General features: G+C 38.2%; 1 protein-coding gene across 6 annotated transcripts in view; it reads right to left on the bottom strand.

The window, feature by feature from the left end:
- The window catches only part of PPP1R21 (protein phosphatase 1 regulatory subunit 21), a 103388-nt gene extending 90719 nt beyond the window's left edge, over positions 1-12669 (bottom strand). For 2 of the 6 annotated variants that reach the window (XM_074286787.1, XM_074286789.1), the window contains exons 1-2: positions 12230-12413; positions 545-613 (exon numbers count right to left, since the gene is read on the bottom strand). In XM_074286787.1, coding sequence (XP_074142888.1) covers positions 545-613; positions 12230-12286 — 126 coding nt within the window. In that variant the 5' untranslated portion in view covers positions 12287-12413. Of the gene's footprint in view, positions 1-544; positions 614-5694; positions 5769-6090; positions 6143-12229; positions 12427-12594 lie in introns of those variants that run through there. The other 4 variants (XM_074286790.1, XM_074286792.1, XM_074286791.1 and 1 more) reach the window with 4 other exon arrangements.
- Between the last annotated feature and the right edge of the window lie 437 nt (positions 12670-13106).

Below are 13106 nucleotides of genomic sequence, written 5' to 3'. Positions count from 1 at the left end.
TCAACTTGAATAAGTCATTTAAACTGGTGAATCTCAATTACCTAATCTATAAAATGGATAAAATAACCTGGGGTTGCTCTGAGGAAAGCACTCCGTAAATCCAAAACTATCAATAAAAATAATTTAAGTGAAAAGTTTCTCACATCTAAATATGGTACGATATAAAGGAAAGGAAAGAGGTTATTGACTTACCAGATTTCTTTTTGCCGTCTAAGTCTTGAATAGTTTGATAACAAAATAATGAAATTACTTTTGAATAAAAATGTGTTTCCTCTAAATATACCTATATGAGTAAATATTTTAGGATATAGCAGAAGAGTATTATATAAATAATGTAGTTTTTTTTTAAATAATTCTTAATCAAAATAATCAAAGCGTATAACACTCAAAATCACATTGATTATCAAATACAAAATTACCCGTGTTTTGTTGTGAATCAGTGGCAAAGCTGGGTCTTTAACCTAAGTAGCCTTTGTTCAGTAGCATAAATTAAATACTATCAAGTTCTGTCTAACTTCAAATATAAAACACAAGCCTCTTATACCTTTAAAGCAGCAGAATTTGCTTGTTCATCCACAACACCTTTTTTTAGGACCTGGTTCTGTGCTCGAAGCTGAAAATATAAGAAGTATTCATTAATTTTCAATGCACATAAGTACAAAAATAATTTATAATTTGTTTCAATAGTGTTTCTAAAAGAAACTAAATATTGGATCTTCCAAATACAGTATCATAAAATACTTAATGCAAACACACATTAATGTAAAAAAACCTCAACACATTTATTAGTTTCATTTATTTCTGACAAACCAATTTTCATTTTCTTCAAAGTTCTTAGTTTACCAACTCTTCAATTTTATGCTTAGGTCTTCTACTGTACAGTGAACAAATTATGTCATTGTAATAAAGCACCCCAAAAAAGATGTGCTACTATATCTACAAATGTAATTGCTCATACAAACTGACAAATACTTATTGAGTGTTTACTACTTCTAAGATAATAAGTTTGACTGGGCTACACAAAGAGTTGGAAGGGGCCTTAGAGATACTATAAATGAGGTATCTTAAGCAATCAGGGAGGCAGGATCTATACTGATAATTAACAACACACACCAGTACTTAAGGAAAAAAAAAAAAAAAAAAAGTATTTACAATGAGTGCTCCAGGAGTTCAGAAGAAGAAATCAATATAGACTGAATGGTCATGGAATAGATAGAAATTGAGCTGACAATGTAAATGATAAAAGAGGCAATAGAAGGTCATTCACCACAATCAGAGAACATGAACAAAAGACAATGTGTTTTATCCAGTTCAGCTGAGGCACAGAAATTAAGAAATGAGAAATGAATATTAGAATTCTGGGAAATCGAAGCAGATTCTTTTCTGAGGAATTGAAAACTTAAAAGAATATAACCATGCCCAAGTCAAACTATCCAGTTTGACATCTGGAAAACAAAGAATAGAAATGCTTCTTTGTTGCCAAAAAGAACTAAAGAATTTAAAAATACTGAACACTGTAGTTGAAACTAAACAGAAAACTAGATAAAGTGATAGAATAAGGGAAAGTAAGCAGGATCTTGAAAGAATTGATTAAAAGAATATGGTGATTCTGGCTATTAAAAAAAACACATTTGTGTTGTGTCATCCATGTTAGTTCAAGACTCAATGACTGCATCTGTATATGATAACTAACTAAAGCACTGAGACTGAAAGAATATAAAGAAATAAAAATCTCCAGCAATATAAGTGAAAGTCTAAACTGAAAAATCAAAGCATAACTAGGTCTAAACTTCATAGCCAAAAAGAAAGAACTGAAATTTGATTTTAAAAATACTTTTCCACTTGCCCAAAATTCAATCAACAAACCTGTATTTACTGAATATCTATTCTGTACAAAACACTTACAATATCTTTGAAAGAATACAAAGAAAAGTGAAACAGGGAACTTGCCCACAAGAAGTCTGTAAAGATGCATGGAGAAATGAGCCCAAGACAAAGAACAAGCTCTCAAAAATTAAAGTATGAAAACATGCAGAAACAATTTTTTATTCCAATGGAATAGAAAAGAAGGTTAAAATGATCAATGCATATGGGATGTACATAGAAATCAACTGCCAAATTGGGCTTTTTAAAAAACATTTATAAAAGATGGGGCAAGTAACAAAAAGGGAATATAAAGCATGGAAAGGTCTAACAACAACAATACTAATAGCAACTATGTAGCATTTTAAGATATACAAAGTGAATTACAAGTGTTATCTCATTTGATCCCTAGAAAATAGATGCTATTATTATTATGCCCATTTTATGCATAAGGGAATTGAGGCAGACTGAGGTTAAGTGAGTGATTCAAGTTCATACAGCTAATTGATATCTGAGGCTGGATTTGGAAGGCTCAATCCACTTTGAATCTCAGCTGCCATGAGCAGCTGCAATTGAGAAAGTTCTGGGATTCAGAAATACTGAAGTCCAGAATGAATTAAGGTTGGTATTAAATTCTAAGGACAAAATATTTAACTATATGAGGAAAAAAATAAGGATCAGGAGAAATATAGGCCCACAACTTTTAAAATGAGAAAATAAAAATATACAAATTTCTTAACTCTTAATTTGTTTTTTCTGCCAAAAGGAATGATGACTATAGCAGAAGGAATATAATGAAAGCTCACAGGGACGTATAATCCAAGATAAAGCAAGAAGATAATAAGGATTATTTGCTGGCCTTGGTGGTTTTAGATCATCAGGTTCAAATTAAAGACATCCTAGCAACCTAAAAATAATCTGACAAATGTTGATTCCTGAGCCACCATCAAGGGACATAAAGACATAGTGAACATAGGTCATAACACAGGACTAGAAAGGGATAAATACAGTTCTGATTTAAAGAGAGAGATAAACAAAGGTGGGAAAAGAGAGAAAGAAAAAGATGGAGGGGGGAGGGGGGAAACAGGAGGAGGGAAGAAAGGAAGTAAACAGAAAAAGGAAAAATTAGGAAGGAAGGGAAGGAGAAAGAGAGGGAGAGAGAAAAGAAAAAATGCAAAACTCAAGCCAGTGAGCTTAATTTTGTCACATTTTATGAAGAACCCTGGACAAGCTGGAGAATACCCAAAAGAGGAAAATTTGGATGGCAAACCATATTATATAAACAAGAATTAGCTGAAGAAATTAGGGATATTTAATCTGGAGGGGGAAAAAACAGAGAGACATAATAACTATCTTCAAGTATCTAGAAAGATATGTTGAGTAAGAGAAAATTAACAGATTCAATAAATGAAAGGTAAAAAAGAGATTTAGACTTAATGGAAGGAAACCTTCCTATCAACAGTTAGTTACATAAACGTGGAATGAACTGCAATAGAAGGTGGTAAACCACACCTCACTCTCCATAATGGAGTTCTCCAAGAGAAGAATGGATAACAATTTGACAAGAATATATAGAAAGCCTTGTTCATGTATAGTTTCATATATAGTTCATATATATGAAAGCTTTCAAAGTTCTTTCCATAGAGTCTAAGATTCTATGAGATATCCTAATATCATAATCAGTGCAATAAAATGTGATCATTTGTTACACATGCAAACATTTAAAAAAAAAAAAAAAAAACCTTTTTTTCAATGTTTATGGATTTGATTTAACCATGTGATGGTTTAAATGCCCATTTATGATACACTAGCTCAAGAACTATACCTGGTGGACCTATAGCCAGTCCACTGCCTATTTTCCTATGGACTATGAACTAAGATAAAGACACTTCTTAGTTCATTAGCTATACAAAAAAAGAAAGCAGAACAAATCTGGCCCATATAGTTTATCAACCCCTGAATTTTTTGCTATGCAAAATATGCAGAATAAAATCCTTTAACTCAAATTTCTTTCCAATTATTGTCATTGGGGAAACTAGATGGCATAATGGACAGAACACTGGCAATGAAATCAAGAGAATTAAAGTTCAAATCCTGCTTCAGACACTTACTGTGTGATCCTGAGCACATTACTTAATCCTGTTGCCTCCAAATAAACAAAAAACCTACATACTATTATCACTATTAATACTAGTCTGAGGTGCCTCCATTTCCTCATCTGTAAAATGAAGGACTTAAAACATGATTTCTAGGAACCTTTACAACTTTTCATCTTATGTTTAGAGTTTAAAAACCTTCACAATATTTTCTTGCTACCTTTCAATTCATTTTACTCCCTTCTAGGAATTCTACAATCTAGCTACCCCCGGCCTACCTTTCATTCCTCAAACATAACACTCCATCTCCCAATTCAATACATTTGTACAAGCATTGTACTGTACAAAGAATACTTTTATCCTTTACTTCCAACTCCTGTAACATTGGCTTCCCTTAAAACTCAGCTGAAATTCCATATTCTACAAAGGCATTCTGCATCCCATCCTCCCTTCATCTCAATGCTACTGCCTTCCCTCTGAGATTATCTTCTGATTACAATGTATAAATCTTGAATATACATAGTTATTCACACCTCCTTTTCCTCCCAGAGTGGAGGAACCCTGTTTTTGCCTTTCTTTGTAACTCTGGCACTTAGCAGAATGCCTGTCACAAAGAAGCACTTACCGATTTCTTGTTTACTGAATGATCAACCAAACAAAGGTTCACACATCTCTATTACCTGTGTATCAAAAACATCACTAACTCTGAAAACCAAATCTGTAATATGCTTCTGGCTTTTCACCTGCTTCTTTTTGAAAAACTGATTAGTTCTGGCCACATTATTTTCTTATCACTTTCCTCAAATGAGATAAATTGAATAATTCCAAATAGAAAAAAGGGATATTTCCAAACTATGCTGCTGCCTCTTCAGCAGAAAATGTTCCTGTACAGGTTTTTTGTTTCAGGACACCTCATCATTGACCAGACTTCCTTTTAAGTTCTTTTTCAACAAACAGCAATGAACTATTATTCTGAGCTATTCACTAGCTCTCTCACAGACTCTTTGATCAGTAAAATTCCACAAAATCTCATCTTTAGAAGAAACCTTAAAGGTCACTTTGTCCAATCTATGTTGGTAAAAGAATTCCCTCTTCCAACATACATGAAAAATTTAAGCATCCAGCTTTCCCTTAAATATTTCGAATAAGTATGAACACAACTTACTGTGAGGCAGCCCCCCTCAATTTTTATACAGTGCTAATTACAAAAAAAAAAAGATTCTCCTTATAGAGAATCTCAATTTCCCTCATGTTAACTTCTACCCATTTCTCCTAGTTCTTCTCTTTGAGGAAAAGCAGAGCAGAACAAGTCGATTCCCTCTTCCATATAAGAACCCTTCAGATAGTTGAAGGCAACTTTCATGTACCACAAATTTTTTTTCTTGGGCAAAACATTCCCGGGCCTTCAACTCATGGTCATATGGCATTTGTTACAGGAAGACCTATCAGGGAATTCATTATGAAACAGTGACTTTTTTGACATCATCTTCAACAAGCAAAGCCAGGCCCTCATCCACTTACCCCTACAGAAATTTAAGATAAGATATCATCCACTTGGTGTTTCTTTTAGCTAATCCTCATTTCTGAATTTTGAAGGTATCAGAGGACATCATTGATTAAATATAAGTTATCAACCAACTCTGAACTCAAGAACAAGCAGTATAAGGCACCTGCTAACATTTGAAAAAATTCAAATATTCTTTTTCCCATGAGTAGGGTCTGGGGAAACTCTCACCTTGTCTTCCAGTCTTAGCCACTGATGAAGATAGTCTATCCTTAACTTATCACTTCAGGGGATAAGATCGTCAACTGGGTAAGAGAAAATCAATTAAAATAATTTCAATAACCATATCTGAACTATGGAATAGGGCTCTAATGAATTGTCTTGATTACTAGGACTTGAAGTATTCTTACTACAAGACTCTTAAAGAGACCAGAATATTCAAGGTAGTGATTACTAACTCATTCAGTCTCAAACAGACCCAAGGCCAGAATGTAGGTCAGACTGGAAGCCATTTTAAGATGTCAGGAAGCCTAGATATTACAGACCACTCTTTGTAGAAGAGTGGAAAAGGCAATAGAATAGGAGTCAGGAAATGTGGGGTTAGGCCCCAGCTCTACTACATATTACCTGTGCAGCCTTGGGCAAATCATTTAACCTCGTGGGACCTCAGTTTCCTCATCTGTAAAAATGAAAAAGAGCATCATGTAGTGTAAAGAGCACTGAATCTGCCATCTAAAGATCTGGGTTTGGATCTCCTGGCTCTGCTTCTTACTATTTGTCCGACCTTTCTGAATCTCAGTTTCCTATTTGTAAAATGAAAGAAATAGATGAGACAATCTTAAAAAAAAAAAAACCTTCTTAAAAATATAATCCTATGAAAGTCATATCTCTCCCATGAACTAATTATATGTATCATGTAACCCAGTGCCTTCAATTTCTTCAGCTGTAAAATTATGAAATGGATCAAATGGTCTCAAGTTATTCGTTTGTTTTTCAACTGAAATTCTATTAAGTCTCTCAGTATCTGGAAAGAAAAAAAAAAAGTATCCTAACTCTATCTTCCCAAATAGCAACTATCCTGTATATCTTAAGTTAAAGGAAGTCTTCCCAAGACAAATTTAAGAAACAATTACTGCAAAGTAGAAGAAAGTTAAACTCGGAGAAAAACTGAAGTTCAAATTCCCTAATATTTTCCCCTGCTCTAAAGACTTTTTAAAAGAGGCACCTTATTCTAAATGCAAACATAATAGTGCCTACCTATATACATCAGCCAGCCCTTAATCTAGTACAAAACAATACATCCCCAAAACTTTTTGGAATAACACCAGTGGGTCCCAATAAAAATCCAAAAGTTACAGCAAAAGAGCAGACTGAACGGAGAATCCACAGCTGATTTAACAAAAAGAAAACAACAGAGGATTTCTGTTACAATGGAAGTAGAAGAAATCAACAGACTGGACACAAAACTAAGTGAAGCTAATAGTTTTTATTCTTAGAAATACTACTAGAATTTCCTTAGTCCAATATTGAGCAAGGAATTCCGCATTCTGGTGTCAGCCCAGAAAACTTCTGAAAATGTAATTTTGAAATTTATCAATACTCTTTCCTAAATGGCCAAACAAATGACAGTTTCCTCAGTCATGATTTTTTCTGATCTATCTATAGCACAGGACTTTTGACTACCCCTTTTCCTGTAAACTCTTTTTTCCTTGCCTTACAAGAGACAACACTATGTAGGGTTTCCTTTTAGTACTGTGATCAATCATATCTGTGTCTTCTTGGCTACCTGATCCCCACACCATGGAATAACTCAGAGTTTAATCTTTGTCCCCAGTGGTCTGTTTATATATTCTCTTTCCTGAGAAATTAATTGTACTCACAGTTACAACTGTTATCTCTAAAAAGATGACACCCAAATCATTACCTTAGTCATGACTTTTTATTCCCAGACACATATCCAACTACATACTGCACATTTTCACTAAGTTGTCCTCCTCTCACTTCAAGTGACTTAAAATGGTCTCAGAAACAGCAACACCTCGGAATACCAGTACTACTTCTAACTTAGCTCTCAATTCATCAGGGGGAAATAACTCTATTTCAACTATGACAAACACCAATCACAACCAGCAATGAACAAATAAGGCCAGGAGCCAGAGAAACAGTAGCCCCCTTGAGACCACTAGCCCTGCTTCCAGAGTAGACCCTCTAGTCATAGAAGGAATGCTGACTAATGAGAAAGCCTGCCCTCTCTGCTAATGCCAATCTACAGCCAACTACCCAATCAACAATCACTAACATGCAGGTTAAGTGCCAAAACCAAAGTCAGAGAATTACTCCCCATCCCCCACACAAACCCCTACAGCTACAGGCTAGAAAAGTAATTATTTCTGTAGGTGCAGCAGCCCCAATCTCCTCAAAAGCAAAGCTACTAATTGCCACTGTCAATTTTATCAGAAACCAATATGACTTTATCAATAGAAATGACATTAAATAAAATGAATTGCCATCTGCTTAATTCATACACTCATGGATCATAGGCCCTTCCATATAAAGTACAGCTGAAATCTCTATCTCCATCATTAGAATATGAATTCTTCAAGAGCAGAGGTATTCCCAGCACTTTACACACTGCTTTAGTGTTTTGTCTTGTTTTTTTCCTTTTGTTCATGCATTCATCTTATGTGCTAGGAAACACTCAACATGTCAAACTCAACACTTTCCCCTTCAAAAAGTAGTTTCCTCTTCCTCTCCTGACATCTCCAAATGTTAGTGTCCTATTTAACATAGTCTTAGACAGAGTCTTATAAATGCTTACACTTTACCCTTCCTGCCCACATCAAAAATAAACTTGTATTTATTTTACATATACTTATGTGTAAAGATGTTGCCTCCACTAAGAGGAGGGAGTTCTTTGAGGAGAGAGATAATTTAATATTTGGCTTTGTATCCTTAGTTGCCCAGCAATGCCTGGCACATAAGAAGTACTTAATAAATGCTTGCTGATCAACCTCCTTACTTTTTCAGTAGTACTATCAAATCTCAGGGTCATCTCTGGATTCTCCCTTACATCTAAAAATCTAATTAAATACACAGGCTTGTCTTTCCTCTTACAATACCCCTTTGTTCTAATTCCCATTTACAACACTCTACTCTAGGATGTTAGAAATGGGAATACCTTCTTACCCTCCTCCAGAATTATTTGTCCAATACCCCTTTCTCACTGTTCTTTCTGCTTTCATTGTTCTCTAATTTATCTATACAACACATAACTATCAGATTAACCTTTCTGAAATACCACAGTCATTATTATCACTCTTCTGTTCCAAAACCTATTAATCCCCAAAGTCCATAGGATAAAATTCCAACTCCTTAGACTTGAATAGCCTTTTGATAATCCTACATAATGCTAATAAGAGTGAATTTTGTAAAGTTTTGATCAATTAGTTTCCCATTCAAAACTTTCACTTGCTTATAGAATATAATCCAAACAACTCAACCTGATATTCCAGATTCCTTCTTACTTTTCTGTTCTAGAAAAAGAAAAGTATGCAATTTCCTACAGTTCCCCATCATATACTTTCCACTCAAGACTTACTAGTCCTACAATATGCCTTGTGCTTTTCTCTATTCCTTTGTTGCTCACTATTCCTTCCAACTTTTCCCTTCTTTCTCAAAATTCTATCCATTTTTCATGAGCCTGACCAAATTCCATTTTCTCCATTATCTGCCCCACACTCACAGCTGGAGTAAATTCTTCCTCTTCTAAATCCCCACAGGATTTTTTGTAAATAACTCCTCCACGTCTCTTCACATTTTATACAGTATTATAGTTATTTTCATTTTCATCATATCTTCATCAGGTTTTAATTAGTGTGAGAAAGAGAGGGGGATAGTCTTCATTTTTGTAACCCCCAAGGACAGAGCAGAGTATATACAAAGAACAAGCATAAATTAAAGTTTGTTACATGACAGACCAGGCCAGGACTCTGTTCAACCTTATTTTCCAATATTCCTCACCAGTCAGTCAACAATCATTTATTCAGCACTATGCTCCACACGATGGGGATAAAAAGAAAGATACATACACAGTTCCAGCTATCTCAGCTCACATCCCAGTAGAGAAGACAATATACATACAAATAACTATGTAAACATTAGATACATGCAGTGTAAATGAAAGCTAGTTTCAGAGAAAAGACACTAGCAATGAAGGGAGAGGACTAGAAAACCTCTTTTGCAGGAGGTGAGATTTAAGCAAGGTGAATTTTAAAGCAACTCAGGAAAGTTGAAAAACATTAGTAAAAAAAAGCATTTGGGGCATTGGGCCAGTGAAAAGAGTCACTTGAGTTGGGCGATGGAGTGTCATGTGGTATAAGAGTAGCAAGGAGGCCAACGTATCTGAGGATCACAAAGTTCATGGAAAGGAATAAAGTATAAAAATACCAGTAGAAAAGCCAAATTGTGAACCTTCCTAATTTAATAAGGCTCATCCAATCATAGTGTTCCATAATGTTTCAGTTCCTTACCCAACCAATATGAAATGTCATCTCCTCTAACAAATCCTATCCAACTTTTAAATTCAGCCACAAGGTCCCATCATGTCTTTCCCAACTGATAAGCTGGACTCTTGCTCCTCTATATTCCTAAGCAATTACCTTCTATGTTGGTATTAATCATCCCCTGCCTTGCAGTTTAACTTTTTAATGTGCATATTTTGTCTATTTGATGAGGCTGAAGCTTAAGTATTAAGAAATGCTTGCCATGTATTTCTATCTCCCTCAGTGTCTAGTATTGTACAAGCCAGAAAATGTTTTAGTACTGTCAGTACTGTACCAAGTAGAAATTCAATATATCTCAGTGGTGTGTCTATATAGTAATGAAACTTTACTATGGTTGGTTGACTATGGATATTTTGTTTTTAAGATTCCAACCTTTAAACTTATTTTATATCTTTTCCTATGCACTTGTTCCATGACTGAAAAAGGGAGTTTTGGAACTCCTTTAGAGCAAGTTTACCAACCAAAAAGTTAAGTCAGTCTCATTACTCTATGCAAGCCTTGGGAAGTAATATTTCATTGTCATTTTTTTTAAGTAATAAAAATGGAATTATCTAGTTTTGTAATGTGTCCAGTAACAATGTGAGAGGAATGCTGGACCTGGTGTCAGAAAGACTTGAGTTCAAATCCAGCCATTTATAAGTTTTCCCTCACATTTACAAGTTTCCTGACCCTGGACAATTCACTTAATCACGGTTAAAAGTTTCCTCAATTTTATCCTGGGGGCAAGGACAGCACCTAACTCTCAGGGTGGTTGTGAATATTAAATGAGATAATATTTGTAAAGTATCTGGCTCCACATAGAAAGCTTGTTCCCACTCACTTAAACATGTTTTTCATTCTGGCCACAAAAAGTTTTTCTATTTCTCAAAAATACAAAGCACAGAGATTTGCCACCATTTAAGATGTTATAAGATGCAGAGTTGAAAGGGACGTTAAAAGAAAAATCATCTCTTCAAACTCCTTCATTTTACTAAGAATCTGAAGCTCAGGCCATGTGTAACTTGTCCTGGTGCACAAGGGTAGTTGAAAAACTAGAAATGGAATCTGGGTATTTTGACTAATGCAAATCCAGTGTGCCTCCACTATGCAGCTGTCTGGTATTCAAAAGAATGTGATTCCTACTCTGATCGCAATTCCCAAAAATGTTTCAGCAATAATAATATTCAAAAAAAAAAAAAGGAAGGCCCTTCGGGATTGATTACTTTGAAGGAGACAAAAATCAGAGGTAAGAGTTCTGAAGTCTTAATTATAGAATGTCAAGCGCTAGAAAGAACCTTGGAGACCACCTCATGCAACCAGTAAGTATACTTTGTTTAAAAATGGGTTGCTTTGCCTTATGGCTTTTATAGTGATTAGACAACGGAATCAAGCACAAGACCACCTTGGTTTCCAGTTTCTTGGGACACTAGAAAGGAAAGAAAGGCCTGTGTCCCACTCCCTGCACAAATGCGAAAGCTCCCACCAGGAGAAGCTAAAGTTTCAATACCCCTCAGGTAGCCTCCAGGTTCCATTACAAACGCTCCTCAGAAATAAGACAGATAAAGGTCTCTGGACATAAAAGGGGACACCCCTGCACTCCGCCTTTAAAACAACTGGCGGGGCGGCGAGCAGAGCTCCCGTTTAATTTCATTCCACAAGTGTTCCGGCATCCCGGGGGATAGAGCTAGCTCCCGAGCCTCCGGGCGCAAAGATAAGGCCCAGATCTTCAAAGTGCTCACAGAAACGCTCTCAATGTAGCCAGTACTTCCACGCCCAGGAAATTAAAAAGGTTTCTTGTGTGGAAGGGGGTGACCACGAACATCCGGATGTCCGGGCAAGCGCCGATCCATCCTTTTGGGAAGGGAGGGCGATCCTCCCCAAAGTCGGCCTGGGTAAACTGAGGCAACGGGCAGGGAAAGGCAATCCACCTGCTCTCCACGCCAACCCTCGGAGCCAGAACCCAGGACGTGCAGACGAGGAGGCGCCAAACTCTGCCTCCATCCCAGCATCCCAAGGAGCCCCGGACCCCGCCCAGCACCCTACTCCTAGCCCTAGACTGCAGGTGCACGGGGCGTCGCGGGGATGGGGGCCGCTGCGGGAGCATCAGCCCGCCCGCCCCTTTTCCCGAGAAGCAGCCCTCGACGCTACCATGGCAACGGGAGGCAGCGGGGCCTTCCCCCACCCCCCGGTCGCCGTCCCGGGGGGTTAGGGCGAGGGCTGGCTACCTTCGAGTACTCCTGAGCCAGCTTCTGGTACTTCCCCTGCAGGTCCGCCGTGGCCATCGCGCCCCCTGCACCGTCCAGGCCGGGCCGCCCGGCCGCAGTCCCGTCCCCCCCACCCCTAACCCCCGGAGGTTCTCGCCAGCTCGGCTCCGCCAGCGCCCTCACTCGGCACCGGGCTGTCGGCAGGTACCCGCCGCCGCCTCAGCCGCTGCCGCCGCGGAACCTCCACTTCCGGGTTCGCCCGAAGGGAGAAAGGCGGGGAAAGAGCCAGAAAGGGGAGGGAGATGGAGAGAGGGCGGGCGAACGTCGAAGGGGCAGCCGCGGAGCCCCGCCCCTCCACGCTGGGAGACGCCAGTGCGCAGCCTCACCATCACCAGCTCCACGAGGCTCCGCCTTGGGAGACCCAGGGGGCGCCATTTTGACGCACGGCCCAAGATGGTGTCAAAGGCGATGGGGGGCGTGGAGCTGGCAGAACCGGAAAAAGCGTATGGGGAGGAGGGAGAGAAAAAGGAGGAGCGGAAGGAGGAGTCAGCGATACACTGTGTGAACTCATCCATCCGCTCTGCGATCTCCATGGCAACAGCCTGATAACTCTAAGGAAGCCAGTCCTCTCTAGAGACGGAACTCTATGTCCCGAGATACATCCCGGCTCTGGGCACGGCTCTCAGCCGTCAGTCCTTCGAATCTCCACAGCCAGAAAACCGAACCCGGCCACCGGGCTCTGTCTACATTAGGCTCTTTGCCTCATTAGACTGTGAGCTCCTGGAGAACTGAACCTATTTTTGCGCAGGATGAGCGCGTAATAAATATTTATTAACTGCCTTCCACCTCCCCCAGGACATTTCTCCGAAAAGGAGTGGGGGGAAGTGTAATAGAATTA

Source organism: Sminthopsis crassicaudata, chromosome 2, assembly GCF_048593235.1.
Source record: "Sminthopsis crassicaudata isolate SCR6 chromosome 2, ASM4859323v1, whole genome shotgun sequence".
Lineage (NCBI taxonomy): Eukaryota > Metazoa > Chordata > Mammalia > Dasyuromorphia > Dasyuridae > Sminthopsis > Sminthopsis crassicaudata.
This window is presented reverse-complemented; position numbering and strand designations above follow the sequence as displayed.